The sequence below is a fragment of the Bos taurus genome, chromosome 16, assembly GCF_002263795.3.
Source record: "Bos taurus isolate L1 Dominette 01449 registration number 42190680 breed Hereford chromosome 16, ARS-UCD2.0, whole genome shotgun sequence".
Classification (NCBI taxonomy): Eukaryota; Metazoa; Chordata; class Mammalia; order Artiodactyla; family Bovidae; genus Bos; species Bos taurus.
Genome location: NC_037343.1, coordinates 38796030 through 38818340, shown reverse-complemented (window position 1 = coordinate 38818340; position 22311 = coordinate 38796030). Strand labels below are relative to the sequence as shown.

General features: G+C 40.4%; 2 protein-coding genes across 5 annotated transcripts in view; both read right to left on the bottom strand.

Annotated features, from left to right (window-relative positions):
* FMO1 (flavin containing dimethylaniline monoxygenase 1) overlaps positions 1-16459 on the bottom strand; it is a 47195-nt gene extending 30736 nt beyond the window's left edge. Inside the window, exons 1-2 of one of the 3 annotated variants that reach the window (XM_010813213.4) lie at positions 16383-16459; positions 8035-11230 (exon numbers count right to left, since the gene is read on the bottom strand). Coding sequence is in view for 1 of the 3 variants with exons in the window: in XM_059875325.1 (XP_059731308.1) it covers positions 673-756 (84 nt within the window). In the remaining 2 variants the exon portion in view is untranslated. Of the gene's footprint in view, positions 1-672; positions 3686-7968; positions 11231-16382 lie in introns of those variants that run through there. The other 2 variants (NM_001206199.1, XM_059875325.1) reach the window with 2 other exon arrangements.
* A 1638-nt stretch (positions 16460-18097) lies between these two features.
* Positions 18098-22311, bottom strand: part of FMO2 (flavin containing dimethylaniline monoxygenase 2) — a 44198-nt gene continuing 39984 nt past the window's right edge. The window contains exon 9 of one of the 2 annotated variants that reach the window (NM_001163274.3): positions 18098-21634. In NM_001163274.3, the coding sequence (NP_001156746.2) occupies positions 21289-21634 (346 nt within the window). In that variant the 3' untranslated portion in view covers positions 18098-21288. The remainder of the gene's footprint in view (positions 21635-22311) is intronic. The other variant, XM_059875262.1, reaches the window with a different exon arrangement.

Below are 22311 nucleotides of genomic sequence, written 5' to 3'. Positions count from 1 at the left end.
AGAGGCAATATAATGTATTGGTTAAGCCAGTGTTCTCCAACTTTTATGGCACCAGGGAATGATTTCATGGAAGACAGTTTTTCCAGGGATTAGGGTGCAGGTGTGGATGGTTCAGGTGGTAATGAAAGCAATGGGGGAGCGATGGCCAGGGCCAGAGGAAGTGTCGCTACCTGTGCTGGCCCACCCACCCTCCGCTCACCTCTTGCTGTGTGGCCGGGTTCTTAACAGGCCACAGGGGGTTGGGAACCCCCGGGTAAGCAACCAGACTCTGGACCACATTGTCTGTGACTTTGGCAAATCATTCTACTCCTCTGTGTATCATATAAAGTGAAGAAAATAGTAGTGTTTTCCTTGCAGGGTTTTGTTAGAATCAAGTGAGTCAATTACACATGACAGTTGGCTTAGAAGTGCTCCTGGGACATAGAAAATGCTCAATAAATAGAAGCTATTTTAAGTATAAAAACATTTCCCTAAATCAGCTTCCTCTTTGCCTTTCCCATCACTGAGCCTCTGTTCTTTAAATTCCTATAGCATTTTGGTCAACACGCACAAGCTTAACTCTTTATCATGTGATTTTAGCTGTTGTTCCCCCCAATTTTTTTGTGATCTTTTTCTCTCCCCAAGTTAGTAAATTTTTAAACCAGATGGATCAAAGAGTAGATGCAAAATTACCTCAAAGATACTATCTTCCTGAACATTTGCCATGAGACAAGGAAGTCTCACAGAGGAGCTTGTTGCACAAAACTGAATATACATCTTTTGTTTTTCAGGATTGAGACACAGAGTAGTAGTACAAGTACAGAGACGTCATCTGATTCGTACTCTGCTGTGACCCCAGGGTCTAGGGCTGCACTTGGAACATAACGTAATTGATGCTTCAGCTCAGTTCAGTTCAGTCACTCAGTTGTGTCCAACTCTTTGCGACCCCAAATATCGCAGCACGCCAGGCCTCCCTGTCCAACACCAATTCCCGGAGTTCACTCAAACTCATGTCCATTGAGTCAGCGATGCCATCCAGCGATCTCATCCTCTGTCGTCCCCTTCTCCTCCTGCCCCCAATCCCTTCCAGCATCAGGATCTTTTCCAATGAGTCAACTCTTCGCATGAGGTGGCCAAAGGACTGGAGTTTTAGCTTTAGCATCAATCCTTCCAATGAACACCCAGGACTGATTTACTTTAGGATGGACTGGTTAGATCTTCTTGCAGTCCAAGGGACTCTCAAGAGTCTTCTCCAACACCACAGTTCAAAAGCATCAATTCTTTGGCACGCAGCTTTCTTCACAGTCCAACTCTCACATCCATACATGACCACTGGAAAAACCATAGCCTTGACTAGATGGACCTTTGTTGGCAAAGTAATGTCTCTGCTTTTCAATATGCTGTCTAGGTTGGTCATAACTTTCCTTCCAAGGAGTAAGTGTCTTTTAATTACATGGCTGCAATCACCATCTGCAGTGATTTTGGAGCCCCCCAAAATAAAGTCTGCCACTGTTTCCACTGTTTCCCCATCTATTTCCGATGAGGTGATGGGACCAGATGCCATGGTCTTCGTTTTCTGAATGTTGAGCTTTAAGCCAACTTTTTCACTCTCCTCTTTCACTTTCATCAAGAGGCTTTTGAGTTCCTCTTCACTTTCTGCCACAAGGGTGGTGTCATCTGTATATCTGAGGTTGTTGATATTTCTCCCGGCAATCTTGATTCCAGCTTGTGCTTCTTCCAGCCCAACATTTCTCATGATGTACTCTGCATATAAGTTAAATAAGCAGGGTGACAATATACAGCCTTGTCGTACTCCTTTTCCTATTTGGAACCAGTCTGTTGTTCCATGTCCAGTTCTAACTGTTGCTTCCTGACCTGCATACAGGTTTCTCAAGAGGCAGGTCAGGTGGTCTGGTATTCCCATCTCTTTCAGAGTTTTCCACAGTTTATTGGATCCACACAGTCAAAGGCTTTGGCATAGTCAATAAAGCGGAAATAGATGTTTTTCTGGAACTCTCTTGCTTTTTCCATGATCCAGCAGATGTTGGCAATTTGATCTCTGGTTCCTCTGCCTTTTCTAAAAAGAGTTTGAACATCTGGAAGTTCACGGTTCACGTATTGCTAAAGCCTGGCTTGGAGAATTTTGAGCATTACTAGTGTGTGAGATGAGTGCAATTGATGCTTAGTACCCCCAAATATTTCTGTTTATATATATATATATGTTTTTAAAATTTTTATTTTTTTGGCTACTCTGTATGCATGTGGGGTCGTAGTTCTCCAACCAGGGATTGAATCCTTGCCCCCATGCAGTGGAAGTGCAGTCTTAACTATTGGACTGCCAAGGAAGTCTCCACAAATATTTCTTGAATGAAATGAAAAGGCCCATTTGTTTAGGTATCGTGTGAAAGTGTTATAGAGCCAATTTGCTTCAGCTGGATTTGATTTACTGGGGAAAGTTAGTAGATTCCCTTTGGGGGAAGTCATGCTCTAGTTGCTTATGGAATTGCCTTGAGCTCACTTTATAAAAGAGAGTATCTGTACTGACTCTTATTCCAAGGGCCTGACACAGTACTTTAAATATTTGCCTTTAAACATTGAAGAATCATCATCGACAGATTAGAATTACGGCCAATTATGGATTTGAAGATGTTATAGGGAGGCAAATTTTAGGTCAATATAAGCACTTTTCAGCATTTCAAGCTGATATTTATTTTGTTCAGACAGAGTCTGTAGGATGGTTTTTGGGGGAGATTTCATAAGTAGGAAATTAGTAGGTAATGTGGAGGGTGAAATCTAATGCCCTATAGGGTCTTATCAAGCCAGATTCATTACCCTTCTCATTAATTACCCTTCAAATACTCAATGAGGGGCTTCTATGCTGCTAAGCCCTAGGCAAGGTATTCAGGGGTACCAATAAGGCATGATGCCTTCTTTAGCTGTCATTCAGTGGGAAAGTAAGATTTGAGAATAAGTACCACATTCTGTGTCAAGTGCTAACACAGAGATGTTTCGCGTGTGCTTTGCAGTAAGCACATGATGAAAGAGGTGCTAATACTGACTTTGGGGAGGTAGGAAAGCAACACAGAAGCGTACTGTTTGCTCCCGGCTTTGAATGATGAAAAGAACTCCAGTGGGCAGAGGAGTGGAGGAAGTGCCCTCCAGAGAGAGGTAGCAGTGAGAGTAAGGGCCAGAGATCGGCCATAGAGGCATCATGACCATTTGACTCTACAGAGGCTTGACTCTAAGGAGGGCTATTCTTTTGACTCCTGTAAGAAATAGCATGTTCCCCACATGAGAGGACTACATTACTGTGTTGATTTACTGGATTGTATGTGTTTAGTCTTCTTTCTGCATAAGCCTATATGTTTCTTCACAGAAGGCCATTTTCTGTGACTAGTCTCTTATTTTCTCATAGCATCTAGCTGCATGCTTGGCCTGGACAGTAGTTGCATAAATATTTGGCAATGGGTTGATTTCCTGACAGGTACAATGAATTAATTCATCACCTTATATCTTTTTAATTAAAAAAATAATTGAGTAAATATCTTCTGGGAGCTAATATCCTGGGTCAGACAGTCTGTCCTCAAAATGACTTTCTATCAAATGTACAATCCATAGTAAGTCCCTCCCCAGGTCATAACTGCTACTCAGTGTGGGCCAGATGCAGCCAGCCTTTTTGTAGAAGTAAACATCACTCTGGATTTTTTATGGGAAAGTAGGGTACTTGGGTCTTGCCTGGAGAATCCCAGGGACGGGCGAGCCTGGTGGGCTGCCATATATGGGGTCACACAGAGTCAGACACGACTGGAGTGACTTACCAGCAGCAGCAGCAGGGTACTTGGGAGTCAGACCTGAGCTGGAAGTTTAGTGTTGGCTAATTGCCAGCAGTATGATGTTATACAAGTAATTTGTTTCTGTGTCTCAGTTTCCTTCTAAAATGAAGCTAGTTGCGACTGACATATATATATACACTTGGTTGGCGTGTTGCTGTGTGCATGGCGGTTTTTTTCTGACTCTTTGTGACCCCATGGACTGTAGCCTTCCAGGCTCCTCTGTCCCGGGCAAGAACATATATACACTGCTGCTGCTGCTAAGTCACTTCAGTCTTGTCTGACTCTGTGCGACCCCATAGATGGCAGCCCACCAGGCTTCCCCGTCCCTGGGATTCTCCAGGCAAGAACACTGGAGTGGGTTGCCATTTCCTTCTCCAATGCATGAAAGTGAAAAGTGAAAGGGAAGTCGCTCAGTCGTGTCCGACTCATAGCGACCCCATGGACTGCAGCCTACCAGACTCATCCGTCAATAGGATTTTTCCAGGCAAGAGTACTGGAGTGGGTTGCCATTGCCTTCTCAAAATACATAACTAGCAAAAACTGGCTGTATAGCACAGGGAACTCAGTTTGGCGCTTTGTGGTGACCTAGATGGATGGGATGTTCGGGCGAGCAGGGAGGGAGGCCCTAGAGGGAAGTGATATATGTATACATATAGCTGATTCATTTCACTGTACAGCAGAGACTAACACAGCATTGTAAAGCAATTATATTCCGATAAAAATAAATAAAAAATATAGCTAGAAGTTGAACCTGTTGTAAGAATGAATCAACAGATGTGTAAAACACTTTAGCACAGTACTTGGGACATTCTTATCTCAGAATAGAAGTTGCTATGTTATTTTTACATATTCAGGAGCATTTTCTTGAATCTGATATTTTTGTAGATATCTGCCTTGACAATTTTGAGTTTATTTATTTGGAATAGAAGAGTATTGGGGCAACTAGAAATATATAGCTAAAGATTGTGTTCTAGCAAGTAAAGGAAATGAGTAGGGAAATAAAAGAAGTGATGATGAGAGAAAGGGAAAGAGAGAAAAAGATAAAAGGAGAAAAAACAGGTTTCAAATCACCCTTCAGGACTTTTCTTTTTATTTCTTTACGTTTTCATTTCAGATCTACTTGGTGTGTGTCCATAGTCTCACATGAATTGTTCTCATGTTTGGAAAAGTGAACATGAGAATACATGAGCACATATGCACTCAAGGTGACTACTGCATTCACATGCTAATGAAAATTAATGCTTCCAACCGTTTCTTCAAGTATTGATACTTCTATGAAACCAAAGTGATTAAAAAAATTAATAAGTGCTTTTTAGAAAAAGTATTGTCTGCCTTTATTATTTCTTTTAACTAAAAATCATTTCTAGTCAGTGACTGCTGTAGGTTAGACAAAGTGATTGATAACAGGGTAGGAAATTTTATTAAGGTGAAAAATACTCTAATGCCACTGATTAGTGTTATTTCACATGCTAATGCAAAATGAATATTAAAAATACTATTGCTTCTAATGTGAATACACAATAAAAATTTGGCCATTCCTTTGCCGGAGGTTTTAAAAGCAGCGTATCATCACCATCATCATTATTTCAATGAAGAAATCCTCATCAAAGCTGACTAAATATGAAAGAAGTAATAAAAATAAAAAGTATGACCAAATTGAAGTGTCCACTGGATGAAAGTGAGTTTATAAAAAACATCAAGCAAAATAACTTAAGCAACACAAAATTGCTAAATGAGTTGAGAAATTACTGTCGGTTACATCAAAGTCACCAATTTTTAACCAACTGGGTTACAAACAAACACTGGTGTTTTCCTAAGCATTTTACATCACTGCCTCTACTTCAAAAGAAGTAAGATGCGAAAATATAATGTACCATAGTCAGACTGAGTGCCTCCGTTGGTTTATTAGGATGATATAGGGGTTAGAACATGAGGCTAGGGCTGTCATTCCCAGAATTGTGTGCAGAGGTACCGAGTTATTTTAAAAATTTGAGGAAAGCGTAGTAATACTCCATGTCTGTTGAATACCAAAGTATTAGCTGGAGGTAGTCCACAATTTTTATATCATATAGGGATGTGTTCTATTCCATAATGTAACATCTCTGCAAAGCTAGGTTTCTGACTGTTGCAATGTTAAAAAGTGAACAGTTGAGGTAGAACAGGAAATGAATATTTGATCTGATTCCGAGTTGAGCAGTGCTGTGTGCACCTCATTATTAAGTAATTGCGATTATTCAAGTATAAAATAAAAATAACATTTTCCTTTAAGTTTGTGTATTATTATTTCAAACAACTACAAGGTTGATTGAAAAAGAACAAAAATATAAATACAGAGAACAGAATAAAAATACAAATACAAAGAAAAGAAATACATAAGTTGTTTGGATGTGACTATTTAATAAGAGGAACTATAGCTTGGGGGCCCTGTGACAAAATTACTTGCACACTAAAGAGCCCCTTAAACCTAGGAAGTCTGGGAATCTTTGGGTTATAGTCTTCCCTTCTGAATATATTTTAATTGATCAGGAGACCTTGTCTACTGGTGTCAAGAAATGCAAACTATCCTATACCTGCTGCTGCTACTGCTGCTAAGTTGCTTCAGTCGCGTCCGACTCTGTGCGACCCCGTAGACGCAGCCCACCAGGCTCCCCCATCCCTGGGATTCTCCAGGCAAGAACACTGGAGTGGGTTGCCATTTCCTTCTCCAATGCATGAAAGTGAAAAGTGAAAGTGAAGTCGCTCAGTCGTGTCCAACTCTTTGCGACTCCATGGACTGCAGCCCACCAGGCTCCTCCATCCATGGGATTTTCCAGGCAAGAGTACTGGAGTAGGGTGCCATTGCCTTCTCCGATCCTATACCTAGTCCAGCAGTTAACCAGTGTTAAAAGGTTTCTGGTGTGACTCATCTATGTATTTCAAAGGAAACCATCTTCACTGGTGCTGACAGGCTTCTTGTTTAGTTGCTAAGTCATGACTCTTTTGTGACCCCGTGGACTGTAGCCTGCCAGGCTCCTCTGTCCATGGGATTTCCCAGGCAAGAATACTGGAGAGGGTTGCTATTGCCTTCTCCAGGGGATCTTTCCCAACCCAGGGATCAAACTCTCATCTCCTGCACTGGCAGGCAGATTCTTTGCCTCTGAGCCTCCAGGGAAGCCAGACAGGCTTGTAACCATTCCTTTATTTGTACATTACCCACCCGCCCCTTCCCCTTTCTCTCTTTCTGTCTCTCTGTCCTGTGTTGTGTCTCTTGTCCTCTCTCTCACACATGGACATATACACACATTTCTTATCAGGTGGTTGTATTTCGGAAGAGGCTGAAGGAGGGGGAAACAGCTGCTGGAGGTTAGAAATCCCCCCTGCTCTGGGATTTCTAACCTCCAGCAGCTGTTACCCCCTCCTCCAGCTTCTTCCAAAACACAATCACTTGATAAGAAAAGTTCCGCCAGGTTCTAAATTCACCATACCAGTTACAAGGCCACAGATATTCCCTTGGCTGGAGGGGAAACTGCTGCTGCTGCTGCTAAGTCACTTCAGTCGTGTTCGACTCTGTGCGACCCCGTAGATGGCAGCCCACCAGGCTCTGCCGTCCCTGGGATTTTCCAGGCAAGAACACTGGAGTGGGTTGCCATTTCCTTCTCCAGTGCATGAAAGTGAAAAGTGAAAGGGAAGTCGCTCAGTCGTGTCCTACGCTTAGCGACCCCATGGACTGCAGCCCACCAGGCTCCTTCGTCCATGGGATTTTCCAGGCAAGAGTACTGGAGTGGGGTGCCATTGCCTTCTCCAGTGGGGGGGGGGGGCGGAAACTAGCAAATAACAAAGGACAGACAGTCTTTCCATCTGTTAATCAGATGGCATTCAACCGGATATCTACAAGAGAGTTTTGCAACTCTTAAAATTTATACTCCTGTGAATTTAACTGAGTGAAAAAAAGACAACATGCAACATAAATTGGTCAGATTCAAAAGGGAGGGGTCATTGCCTCTGTCTCTGAGCTCACGCCAATATTTGGTAGACAAACCCCCAAACCATTATCTAACACCAAGTTATAAGCTATTAATGAAAGCTCTTAAGAAAAAGTCCTGATTTCCCTTTGCATTAGGAATACATGTTTTCCCCTTGATTAACCAGTTAGTAGTCTACCCAGCAATGTACTTACCAGTGTACACAGAAGACTCGATACTATCTGACTTTACCGTCCTGATACAAGTACTCAAGCACTTACCCCTCTTTGTCCTTTGGGATGGGGAGTGACTTTATAGCTCTCCACAGATCAAGGGAGTGGCATTCTGCTGAGTTGACTCTGTCCTGAAGCACAATAACAAAACAGGAAAAATCTGGGCCTCACCTCCCTAAAGCAAAAGAATCAGAGGTTATATCTGGTTATTTACTTTATGTACTTGAAATTCCTGATGCCAAGTCCTGGCCACAGTTTGCAGAAATGGAACTGAATGATCCAGAGCCAATGTTGTCCTAGGCATCCTGGGTACACCGGATGAACCCTGTCTAGGATAAAGAATGTTATGCAGAATTTGCAATCTAAGTTTAGCCATTACTTATATTTTAACTTGATTAATTGCAACAGTGAAATGCTAAGATAAATACTGGTGATATGTACTTTAGACTCACTCTTTTCCCTGCAAAAGAGAAATTATTTTAGGGAGTCACAGCAGCATATTCATTGTTCCTAGATTTCATTCTTAAAAGAGGAGGGGATAAATAAAATAAGGCAATTATGACAACAGCTGCTACACTGAAGAGTCACTTTTAAACATTTTGACCCATTTCTCATTTAGAGAAAATGCTTATTGTTTCCAAATCATACATCACCCGTATTAGTATTCAGTTTTTTCTGTTAATTAATTTATTTATATGTTTTTATTATTTAAAAAAAATTAATTTCCATTGGAGTACAGTTGATACACAATGTTGTGTCAGTTTCAGGTGTACAGCAAAGGGAATCAGTTATACATTTACATATAGCCACTCTTTTTTAGATTCTTTTGCCATATAGGGCAGTACAGAGTACTGAGTAGAGTTCCCTTTGTTATACAGTAAGTCCCCATTAGTTATCTGTTTTATATGTAGTAGTATGTATATGTCTATCCCAGCTTCTCCTCTTTAAAGACTTGAATGCAGATGATTGCCAAAGCACTTGGGAAATATAACAACTGTGTGGAAGGAGCACAATATTTGGCATCAGAAGTCCTGGGTTTAAGTAAAGTTTCACCATGCACTATTAGAGTAATCTTGGGAAAATTATTTAATTTTTTAAACCTTTAATTTCCTCAGTTTAAGATAAGCATAATAATACTTGCCTCACACAGTTGTGGTGGGGAATGGATGAATCTGTATAGAGGCTGTGATGGTGATGATGATGATGCTATTGCTAGACCAGATAAGGTGTCTTGATTTTTGATTTACAATATTGAAATGACTTCCACAGGTACAGAGACTAAACTCCAAAACTGATTGGTAAGACTGAAGCATGGAGAAGCTTCTGGAAAGACAAATCTTTTTTTTTGTTGTTCCCCCTTGATTTTCAATGTAGTTTCACTACACCCTTTAGCCCTACATTCAGAGGGCCTTCTGTATCATTGGGTCTGTTGCTGGCTCACAACACTTACCCTTTGCCTTTTCTGGCTTACTGAAGACGTGGCGCCAAAATGGCATTATTGGCTTTGTTGAGCTCAGCTGCCTTCCTGTAGCTATGAAGATGATAGTATTTGGATGATTTCAAAGCTTATTTTTTACCCCAAAATTAAGGCTTCAAGACAACTATTAGTTCAAGTGTGTTTTTAAAAATCAAAATATGTTTGATATTGAGTCATGGATACCTTGAGAGCCAGGACCACGATTAATGTCTCAAACTCCAGTACTTAGGCATTTACCTTGATTGTACATGCACCTTTGGTGCCCACCAAGGAGGTCTCAGGGCCTTACCAGGCAAGCTGCTAACATAAATGGAAACAAAAATTTTATAGTGTTGGTTGTGTATAAACCTAGCCATTGATCATAGCATCTCATTTTCCATAATTATCAAGAAACTTAAAGTAATTAAAAATGAAAAGACTGGCCTTCAACAGCACCTTCCTTTTTTTTTTTTCTTCCTAATTTTAGGGTTTATTGTCAATTAGTTGTACTTGAGGCCTTGGAAGAGGGTGTTTGCTATGCCCAGTGCATTTTCTTGGCAAAACTCTATTAGTCTTTGCCCTGCTTCATTTCGTATTCCAAGGCCAAATTTGCCTGTTACTCCAGGTATTTCTTGACTTCCTACTTTTGCATTCCAGTCCCCTATAATGAAAAGGACATCTTTTTTGGGTGTTAGTTCTAAAAGGTTTTGTAGGTCTTCATAGAACCGTTCAACTTCAGCTTCTTCAGTGTTACTGGTTGGGGCATAGACTTGGATTACTGTGATATTGAATGGTTTGCCTTGGAAACGAACAGATCATTCTGTTGTTTTTGAGATTGCATTCAAGTACTGCATTTTGGACTCTTTTGTTGACCACAATGGCTACTCCATTTCTTCTGAGGGATTCCTGCCCACAGTAGTAGATCTAATGGGCATCTGAGTTAAATTCACCCAGTCCAGTCCATTTTAGTTCGCTGATTCCTAGAATGTCGACATTCACTCTTGCCATCTCCTGTTTGACCACTTCCAATTTGCCTTGATTCATGGACCTGACATTCCAGGTTCCTATGCAATATTGCTCTTTATAGCATCAGACCTTGTTTCTATCACCAGTCACATCCACAACTGGGTATTGTTTTTGCTTTGGCTCCATCCCTTCATTCTTTCTGGAGTTATTTCTCCACTGATCTCCAGTAGCATATCAGGCACCTACCAACCTGGGGAGTTCCTCTTACAGTATCCTATCATTTTGCCTTTTCATACTGTTCATGGGGTTCCCAAGGCAAGAATACTGAAGTGGTTTGCCATTCCCTTCTCCAGTGGACCACGTTCTGTCAGACCTCTCCACCATGACCTGCCCGTCTTGGGTGTCCCCGTGGGCATGGCTTAGTTTCATTGAGTTAGACAAGGCTGGGGTCCTAGTGTGATTAGATTGAATAGTTTTCTGTGATTATGGTTTCAGTGTGTCTGCCCTCTGATGCCCTCTTGGAACACCTACTGTCTTACTTGGGTTTCTCTTACCTTGGACGTGGGGTATCTCTTCACGGCTGCTCCAGCAAAGCGCAGCCACTGCTCCTTACCTTGGATGAGGGGTATCTCCTCACTGTCACCCCTCATGACCTTGAACGTGGAATAGTTCCTCGAGGCTCTCCTGCACCCATGCAGCCACTGCTCCTTGGACGTGGGGTTGCTCCTCCCGGCTGCTGCCCCTGGCCTTGGAAAGTAGTGCTCAAAATTCTCCAAGCCAGGCTTCAGCAATATGTGAACTGTGAACTTCCAGATGTTCAAGCTGGTTTTTTAGAAAAGGCAGAGGAACCAGAGATCAAATTGCCAACATCCGCTGGATCATGGAAAAAGCAAGAGAGCTCCAGAAAAACATCTATTTCTGCTTTATTGACTATGCCACAAAGCCTTTGACTGTGTGGATCACAATAAACTGTGGAAAATTCTGAAAGAGATGGGAATACCTGACCACCTGACCTGCCTCTTGAGAAACCTATGTGCAGGTCAGGAAGCAACAATTAGAACTGGACACGGAACAATAGACTGGTTCCAAATAGGAAAAGGAGTACATCAAGGCTGTATATTGTCACCCTGCTTATTTGACTTATATGCAGAGTACATCATGAGAAATGCTGGGCTGGAAGAAGCACAAGCTGGAATCAGGTTTGCTGGGAGAAATATCAATAACCTCAGATATGCAGATGACACCACCCTTATGGCAGAAGGTGAAGAGGAACTCAAAAGCCTCTTGATGAAAGTGAAAGAGGAGAGTGAAAAAGTTGGCTTAAAGCTCAACATTCAGAAAACGAAGATCATGGCATCTGGTCCCATCACTTCATGGGAAATAGATGGGGAAACAGTGGAAACAGTGTCAGACTTTATTTTTGGGGGCTCCAAAATCACGGCAGATGGTGACTGCAGCCATGAAATTAAAAGATGCTTACTCCTTTGAAGAAAAGTTATGACCAATCTAGACAGCATATTGAAAAACAGAGACATTACTTTGCCAACAAAGGTCTGTCTAGTCAAGGCTATGGTTTTTCCAGTGGTCATGTATGGATGTGAGACTTGGGCTGTGAAGAAAACTGAGCGCTGAAGAATTGATGGTTTTGAACTGTGGTGTTGGAGAAGACTCTTGAGAGTCCCTTGGACTGCAAAGAGATCCAACCAGTCCATTCTGAAGATCAGCTCTGAGATTTCTTTTGAAGGAATGATGCTAAAGCTGAAACTCCAGTCCTTTGGCCACCTCATGTGAAGAGTTGACTCATTGGAAAAGACTCTGATGCTGGGAGGGATTAGGGGCAGGAGGAGAAGGGAATGATAGAGGATGAGATAGCTGGATGGCATCACTGGCTCGATGGATGTGAGTCTGAGTGAACTCTGGGAGTTGGACAGGGAGGCCTGGCGTGCTGCGGTATTTGGGGTCGCAAAGAGTCGGACACGACTGAGCGACTGAACTGACTGACTGGCTGAGTCCTTGGAATGGTGAAATCTATCCGGGCCCCTTTTTGAAACAAACCTAGACCCTAAGAAACTGAACTGGTGGATGACAGTGATCTTTAGGAAGTAACTTGGAATTTCTGCTCTGTGGGTACGTGGTAGGATTGAACTTCTTGGTCTGTTAGTGGTTGGTTGGGAACATGTGACTGATCATGGTCAGTGAACTGTGAACCAAAGTAGCAAGTGTCTTTTCTGGGCTCAGAGGATTTAATTGCTGGTATGATGGCACCCCACTCCAGTACTCTTGCCTGAAAAACCCAGTGGATGGAGGAGCCTGGTGGGCTGCAGTCCGTGGGGTCGCCAAGAGTCAGACACGAGTGAGCGACTTCACTTTCACTTTTCACTTTCATGCATTGGAGAAGGAAATGGCAACCCACTCCAGTGTTCTTGCCTGGAGAATCCCAGGGATGGGGGAGCCTGGTGGGCTGCCGTCTATGGGGTTGCACAGAGTTGGACATGACTGAAGTGACTTAGCAGCAGCAGCAGCAGCAGCAGCAGCATGAGATCCCATAGAACTTTCATTTCTTTCAGTGTGGTAAGGAGAAACTTTCAACATGGCTGTTCCATTAGCTTGATGCTTTGAGTAACTATGATGAGCAGAGCTTAACTCCCAATGGATATATAGCATGAGAGAGAAATAGTCTTTGTCTTATTTCAGAGTTTTGAGATTTAAGGATTTGTTGTTAATGCATCACACCTTGCTTGTAATGACTGATGCACTAGAGGGATGTTTGTTTGCTCCTTCATTGCATTTTTAAATAATCTTCTGAAGTCTCACTTCCCTTCCTTTCTTCCCCTGTTCTGTTCATATTTAAAGTCACAGAATTTCAAAGTTAAAAGAGAGCATAGAATTTACTCAGTTTTAGTCCGAGTTGTAAATTGGACCACCCATTGCAATTTTTTTCTTTCTCCCTCTAAAAAAGTTAAAACAGTCACAACTCCTTACTCTTCAACTCCCCCACACAAAAAGCATCAAGAAGCCCCCTGTGCCTCTCTCTCTCTCTCTCTCTCTCTATATATATATATTTTTTTAATACACGTGTTCTTAAGTGGAGTTAATTCCCTAAGTGCCTTTCATGTTGAGATTGTTTTTCTTTTTGTGAGAATACACCTGCAGAACAGTAGCATTGAAAGGGGAGGTGGAAATTGTACCATGCCTACTTGAGGCCAATTATTTTGCTTGAAATGGGTCTTTTCTCTGTCAACAGTGGTGAATCAGTGATTCACACCTCTGCCATCTAAGGATGAGAGCAAATAGCAGCCACTTTAAATTCCCTTAGATGTCTTTGTAGCTTGATGAAAGTTTTGTGGGAAAGTCTGCAACAGTGAGTTAGAAACTGTTATAACACTTAAGGTGCTATTATATTTTGTAACTGCCTAAGAAGTTTGTAATTAATGGGAAATGTTTACATGGTGACATATGTGGGAACCTTCAAGTTGTGAACTTTCAAAGGCACAAATGTGCATTTGTGTGTCCAATTATGTAAGGTAGTTCAGGTGTCTGGTGTGTGTGCATTTTCTACAAGCGGTTGTGCTTTTGCATACTTTACTGTACAAAGTACTGAGTACAGTACCTTTACTTCAAGGTCAGGATATCTGGAAGCAAGCATAAAAGCAGTGATGATATAACTGGTTCTACTGTGCTTTTCAAGGTACTGTACCATAAGATTAAATTTTTTTCTTATTTTTTTGTGTTTATTTTTTATGTATTATTTGTGTGAAAAGTATAATAAACCTATTATAGTATGGTACTATGTAGCCAATTGTGTTGGTGGGCTCCTAAGCTAACTTGGTTGACTTACAAACAAATTGAACTTACCAATGCACTCTGGTAATGGGATTCGTTTGTACCTAGTGGACTTACTGTATTTAGAACAGCAGCGAGGGGTGAAGCAGAAAGAACACTGGTGAGAAATCAGGGTTCATTAGTATTCTGTGCCGAGTAGAACAGTCATCCTTGTTTTGCCTAACACGTGAGGCTGTGGTGAGGATTAGGTTAGATAATAATTGTGGAAGTGCTTTGTAAGTACTACAGAACTCAGTTATCTAAATCTTTAAAGTGTGCATCTGGCTTTTCTTGCTCATCATGGTATTCCCAGCCACTGCACGGTCTTCTCTATGTCTGCATTGGACTCTGTGCTATTACTTTTTTGTCCCAAACCAATGTAAGTGCAGGGCTTAGCTCCTTCTCTACTCCACAAAATGTCTAGCTCCACTCAGTATTTGTGTGTGTGTGTGTGTGTGTGTGTGTGTGTGTGTGTGTATTTAATAGCTTTATTGACTAGCTGAAGAATCACAAGGAGAGATTGCATGGCCTCCTACCCAACATTCTGCTATCCTGCTGGTTCTTTTCTTCTTTTTGTTCTTATTTTCTTTCCTTCCATCCTCTTTTAAAAAACCTGAACCTTTCTCTCTTCTGAAGAATTTCATTTTGCTCCAAACTCAAGTCTCTCTTTTTTGCTCCCAGGCACTTGTAAGAATATTTTTTTCAAACAAATGTTGTCCCCATTCTTATTTAGATACCTTAATACCTAAGTTAACATACTTTTTACTGTAGATATTCATACAATTTTATGTTATTTTATTAGACACACAAATATATTAAAACTATTTTTGAATCTTCTTGACAACTTGCATTTCATCAACTTCTTAGTTCTCTTGTGGATCAGCCCCATTCTTGGTGTGTAGAGAGGGGATAAAATTGATTAACATGATATTTTACCTTGGATATAAGACGGACATTGGAAAATGAAGAAATAATAAATGATTTTTTTGTTGATTCATCATCCTTCAAATCATCATTTAGCACAGGCTGCAGAGTCAGACAGTTCTGGCAGCAAAACCCAGATGGGCTTGCTTATAACCCACATAACTTGGAAAAGCCTTTTTGCCCACTATGTCTCAATTTCCCGGTGTATAAAATAGGCTATGAGGATTAAATATGATGAAATTAAATTGAATTCTTCATAATATTTAGAACATAATAAATGACCGATATATGACTTTTTATTATTTTCTCCAGTTTCTTTAGGTTGCTAAACTTGAAGTAGTTCCACAATAAGAGAAATTAAGATCCTATAGAATCAATTACTTTCTACTGGCTAGTAGCCCAAAGTATAGGAATGTCTAACAATTAAAGCTCTGTTTAATAGTTATAACTAAAATTCCTCTCCCAGAATATATGACAGATATAGGTGGATATCTGGGTGTGAAAACACAAGTTTTAGGTGTATACTTCTCACCCACAAGATAAAGCAGCCTGTCTTAATTGCACTTTGTTTGAACTGATAGAGGAAGCAATACCAGCTGGTATTCAGGAGACATGACTATTCATGTGGCCCTGGGTGGTGACCTGAGTTCTTTGAATCTCTGTTTTCATGTCTGAGAGCATTCTCTTTAGTCTCTTCCATCCTTAAAATGACCCAGTGACTTGCAGTGATCCTTTGGTTCCAAAATATGATTCCTATTACTGCTTTGCCCTGAGGAGTGCCAAAGCAGCCTTTTCTGTGTATTTTCTGGAAGTTGGGTTTGGTAGCTTCTTGGCACAAAATTGTCACCTTTGCTGTTAGTGCTCCTGCTGCTGCTGCTAAGTCGTGTCAGTCATGTCCAACTCTGTGCCACCCCACAGACGGCAGCCCAACAGGCTCCTCTGTCCCTGGGACTCTCCAGGCAAGAACACTGGAGTGGGTTGCCATTTCCTTATCCAATGCATGAAAGTGAAAAGTGAAAGTGAAGTTGCTCAGTTGTGTCTGACTCTTAGCGACCCCATGGACTGCAGCCTACCAGGCTCCTCCGTCCATGGGATTCTCCAGGCAAGAGTACTGGAGTGGGGTGCCATGCTGTTAGTGCTAGTGAACTACAAAAGACATTCTATTTAACCATTATTAAAAAATTGACAGTTAACAAATTATGATAAAACCATAGAATATTATACTTACTGGGAATTAGTGATCATCTGACCCCTTTTCTATGCTCAGTTGAGAAAACTCAGTCTCAGAAAACTGAGGTGACTTCTTTAGGAGCTACAGAAGTAATCTAATAAAAGGCAGGAGTGTAAACACTATTGCAAAATTGAAACAAAGTGGTTTGGTAATACAGAGGGGGAGGAGATATATTTTGGCTGGAGGGACTGGGGAAAGCATTTGACCTGGCACTGTAGGAAGGATGGGATCTTACTAGAGTATTGGGAAGGCAAGAGTAGATAGTGTGAAGAAAGGGAAGCTAGTGAGGCAGTGTTGAGAACATTGGAGGGAAGATGTGACGGCATCACAGTGGGAGGAGTGCTGGGAAGGGAAGTGACAGCCGGTGTGGAGAATTTTGAATAATAAATGATGGAGAGCCACTGAAGGTTTCTGAGGAAAGGAGTCAGGTGTCAGCAGGAAAGGAGAACTCCATAGCATCTCCTTGTTGGTACTCTCACAAACACCTTTGAGTCTGGGCTTTTAGGGACTGGAAGTTTTGGGGCAAGGGGAAGGGACACTAATATCTCAGAATTGGTTGTGGAAGAAACTGATGACTAACTAGGTAAATTAATCTAAAAATGCTGATTCAACTAAGTAAAGAATATAAAGATAATATTATGAACCTATGGTAACCATGAGAATGTGTTTTATAGATATTTCACAATAGGGAGTGTGATTAACCAAGGGCGTTAGCTGCGGTACTTGAGATGCATTGCTGCACTCATGCTCAGGTTACTTTTCCCATGAGCTGCTTTCAATCGGTGATGACATAGCCCAGAGACTGAAACATTTCATTCACGGGAGAGTTAGGGCTTCTCTGATGACTTGAAGTGTCCCCAGTGGCTCTGCCGATTCCTCTTTAGACTGCACAACAGTCTATGATGTTTCTATCCACCCATCTTCCCTCTCTCCTTCATTCAGGGTCAGACTTGCATTGCTGTTCAGTGACTCTTTCAGCCTTTTCTTGCACAGCTCTCTCTCTTTCCTCTCATGCAGTCATTTTCCTTAATAAAACCCTTGCATATTTAATCTCATTCTAGCACCTAAACTGAATTAAGTAGAATCTAATCTCAGGATTAGAGATTAGAATCTTAAAATCAATCTTAAAGGAAATCAACCCTGAGTATTTGTTGGAAGGGCTGATGCTGAAGCTGAAGCTCCAATACTTTGGCCACCTGATGCGAACAGCTGACCCATTGGAAAAGACCCTGATGCTGGGAAAGATTGAAGGCAGAAGGAGAAGTGGGCAATGGAGGATGAGATGGCTGGAAGGCATCAACGATGCAATGGACATGAACTTGGGCAAACTTTGGGAGATGGTGAGGGACAGGGAAGCCTGGCATGCTGCAGTCCATGGGGTCTTGAAGAGTTGGACATGACTTGGTGACTGAACAACAACAATCTCAGAAGCCTTTGTTTTAGCCTTATTGATCCATGGTCTGGTCATAAGGCAGACTGGACCAGAAAGTGAGGTATGTTGTGTGTAAACATATTCTCCTTCTTGGGAAATAGCCAAAAGCTCTGTACAAGGCGTTGCAGGCCAGCAGCAACATCTTCCAGGATGAAAGACCAGTTATGAAGAAGAATCTTCTTTTGCCATCCTCATTATAATGTGACTGCTGGATTATAATTCAATTAAGTTTTGAAAACCTTTATTACTTGGAATTTTGTTACATATGATGGTCCAATAGTTTTATTTTTCAAATATCTTTATTTTTCTGCAAATATGACACATTTGGCTTTGAGGGTGGAAATTCAAGGACCAATCATCTGGAGAAGAATAGTTCAAATCAGAAGTTAGTAAAGGGAACCATCACAGGGAGAGATTTTGCAAGAAGATGGTAGCTAGCTAACATCCTTCTCAGGAGAACAAACATTCTACAGCAAGAAATTGTAAGACTGAACCTAAGGAGGAATTTGGGCCTTAGGAGGGGAAAAATTCATGGACTAATCTCTGAAAGCAGTGTTTTTTTGAGAAGCCTCAAACCAATGTTTCCAAGATTTAATGTGCACAAGAATCCTCCAGAGAATTTATCAAGACTACAGATTGCAGTGGAGATTCTAATCCAGCAGGTCTGAATTACAGTTACATTTTATTCAGGAATCTGCACTTCTATAAACTCTCTGAGATATTCTGATGCAGAAAATGTCTGTGGGTCATAGTTTGAAACAAACTATCTTAGATGGTTTGTTTATCTAGGATACTTTCAGGTTTCAGGATGTACAGAGGCAAAGGAACAGACTTGAATGAGTCTTCCTTAATCAATCTCAGGCTCTGGATATGAACTATTTATGTTTAAAAAATGCACCATAATACTTGGAATGATTTCAAGTGATTATCTTCTTTCTAAACATTTTCAAGAATGTAAATTGAATAACAATTTTGTCCTAATGGTATTATTCCCTGCCACCCCACTGATTCAGCATCGACCTGACAATTGATTCTCAATCTTCCACTATAGAAATAGAATAATAACCATAGTCATTTCACTGGGTAGTGGTAATGATGAGTGAGTTATGAAAAAACAATTAGGGCAAAGCTTTGCACATTACAAAGCAGGGGCTGGCAAGCTTTCTGTATTTACAAACTTTCTATAAATATTTTAGGCTTTGTGAGCCATACTGTTTTTGTTAGCAACTACTCAACGCTGTCATTTCAGCTTCAAAGCAGCCACAGACAATCAGTGAAACGGAATGGCTGTGTTCCGGTGAAACTTCATTTACAGATCTAAGTAGTGGGCTGGTTTTGACCTACAGGCAGTAGTTTGCCTACTCTTGCTATAAAGCCTTGATAAATTCCATTCTATTATTATTACTAATATAATGGCTTGTAAGTGATTTTTAATAATTAGCAAGGTAATTGGTTTTTAATTGATAACTGAGTATATATACCATATACACTTTTTCAAAGGAATCTGCTTATAGGAGCAATGAAAAAAAACAACAACACCTGTATTTAAAGGCTGGTATCATTTCAATAGCCTTTAAAGAGTTTCCACTGACAGGATTGCCATCACACTGTTCTGGGCACTTGAGAAAGAAATCTAGGCCAAGTGAAGAGTGGTGACCCCAAAGGCTTTGGAGGAATAAAAGGAGAAATTTGTCTAAATCTTGAATCTCTGACCTTTCTGCTATATTTGAAGGTCTTGTTCTGGGCTTGTGACATGGTTTAATCTCCCAAAGCACAATTTGTAGAAATAACGGCTGTGATGAATGTTTTATAACCAGATATTTATCTATTATGTTGCTCAATATCTATTGACATTGAATTGCTTGTGACATTTTTAAAGTTCAGTTCTAAGCAAATGTCTGTCTCTCCTAACAAGCTGGTATGCTTGCTTTTATCAGATGACAAAGATTACATACTGTTTTGCTTTTTGCCTTGGTTATTTGTTAGTTAGAGCTAAATACAAGGCCCAGTCATTAAAATACTTTTCATCTACTTGGGAAATATACTTTTTTCCCTTAACACTTGTTTTTTGAAAATGTAAATGATTATCTTTAATGTTATTATATAAGCATTTATTTTGTTGTAAATTCCTTCAAATTTTAGACCTAGCTAAAATATAATCCAAATATTATAAATAAAATTAATCAGATCTTATTTGTGAGAAGAGTATTGTTTTCTATGTAAAGGACCCACAAAAGTAATACATATGTGATTATAAATAGAACTTTAGTATTTTGTTAATAGTAGAGGTTTTTGTAAATAAGTATTATGGGGCAAGGTTATGATATTCAGTTCTGGAGTCAGGCAAACCTGAGTTCCAATTCCAGCTCCATCACAAGATGGATGGCCCTGGGCATGTTACCTGAGTCTCAGTTTCATAGCCTGTAAAATGGGTACAAGAGCTGCACCCATCTCATGTAATTGTCGTGAGAATTAAATGAAATAATATACACAATGTGCACATTGGTATATGATAAGTAGTCTCTCTCTCAATATATATATGGTAAATACATATTATATGTATGGTAATATTATAAATACATCTATCTGTCTATTATGGTATGCTTATTTTTAATTTTACAGCAGTGTCTCTATCAGAGTATAGTGAAGTGAAAGTGTTAGTCGCTCACTTGTGTCCAATTCTTTGTGACTCCATGGACTGTAGCCCGCCAGGCTCCTCTGTCCATGGAATTCTCCAGGCAAGAAAACTGGGGTGGGTAGCCATTCCCTTCAGAAGATCTTCCTACCCAGGGATCAAACCCAGGTCTCCCGCATTGCAGGCAAATTCTTTACTGCCTGAGCCACCAGGGAAGCCCTTCAAAAATATAAGACAAATATAAGAAAAGTGGCTGTTTGCTCAGCTTTTAATGTGAGGCCCTAAAAACCTGTCCGAATGTTGCTGTTTTCTAAGTCTATCCTCTCATTTTTTTTTTCCTCCAGTATTTTTGAGTGATTCTCCATGAAGCAAATGGAGCCTGACTTAACATTTGAGAACTTTGTGACCAAATAAAGTTTGGCTAAGAGGATTATCAAGAACAACATGCAGAAATTTAAATATTTACACATTGTTTAAATTTTCCAATAATTTAAACCACGGGTGCTTTTTATCCTGTGTAATTCTACTATTTTTCCACATGGCTCTCCTTTATTCAGGCTTGGCAGCACTATTCAGCCAGTGTTACTATATTGATTTTTTTTTTTTTTGGAGAGTCTGGTGAGTTTGAGGGAAGGATGGATGGCAAAGAAATTTCATGACACAATTTTGGTTTTATACATTTTATACCTAATTCTTCTAACTCTTTCTCTCTCTGTGTTCTTTCCAACTCTAAAATTTAGACTTTAGATTTAATATTTTTCCTTTTAGTTTTTTTTTTTTCTTTAAGAGGTACTGACTGCTATTAAAACTTAAAGCATTATGCTGATAGATTAAAATCACTGAAGTTGGGAGAAAAAGGCCACCACAATAGCAAGAAGCCCCAGGATTTTCAGTAGGAAGGAAACTGGGAAAGTTGATGAGGTTTTGATAGCCCGTGTCTTTAAAGGCTTCAGTATCCTTCGTTTCTGGGTGAAGATGGCATTCCTGGCTCCATTCCACTGCCCAGGCCCAACCAGGCGATACTGATAGGGGTTGCATGGCCCAAAGTAGAGTTTCACAGCCAGTTTAGGATCTTTTAGCAAGAGAGAAAGGATGTCTGGCTTCACACCTATCTCTACAGCGAGCTCGTCCAAGTATTCGATGTGATTGGTCTGCAGTATCTGGCTATTGCTCTCTCCAAACCTTAATGTAGGAAAAAAGACAGTCACAAAATATTCTAAGTTATATAAGAACATTAGGTATTCAATAGCTGCTGAAAGAATGGAGAGAGGAATGAATGAATACATGAGTTTTGAATGACTCTGGTGGCAAGTGTTAGTTTATTTCATCAGGAGACCCACATCTCAAATTGAGAGTAGGATATAAAATAAATAAGTCTGAATTCATGGAAGTTCTAGGAATGTGATGGGATTTATAACCATTATTATTATTTGGTATTTAGCAAGCAGCTACAAATCTTCTGGCAAGTAAAACTAGTCAGGATTGTTGCAAAGATTCACCAGATTACAGATGAAAGTGTAGCTCGGTGTCTTGCACAGAAGAGATGCTTAATATTTTCTTATTAAATTATTAAAGTATCTGGCACTCTGGTTGGCATATAATAGATGAATTAGAACTTGAAAGTGAGATAATCCCTACATGTGATGTAAGGCCCCCGAGTAAACCTTCCAATATACTTAATCACTTATGGAATTTTGTGGATTCCTTATGGAATGGATTCTTAATGGATCCTTAAGATCACTTATGGATTCTACTGTGTCACAAAGTATAAATCCTCGACTTTCATTCCATATCAACTCCTTTCTAATTTGCTTTGATGGGAGTTCCCCCAGCTAACTTTCCAGAGATACTCAGGCTAC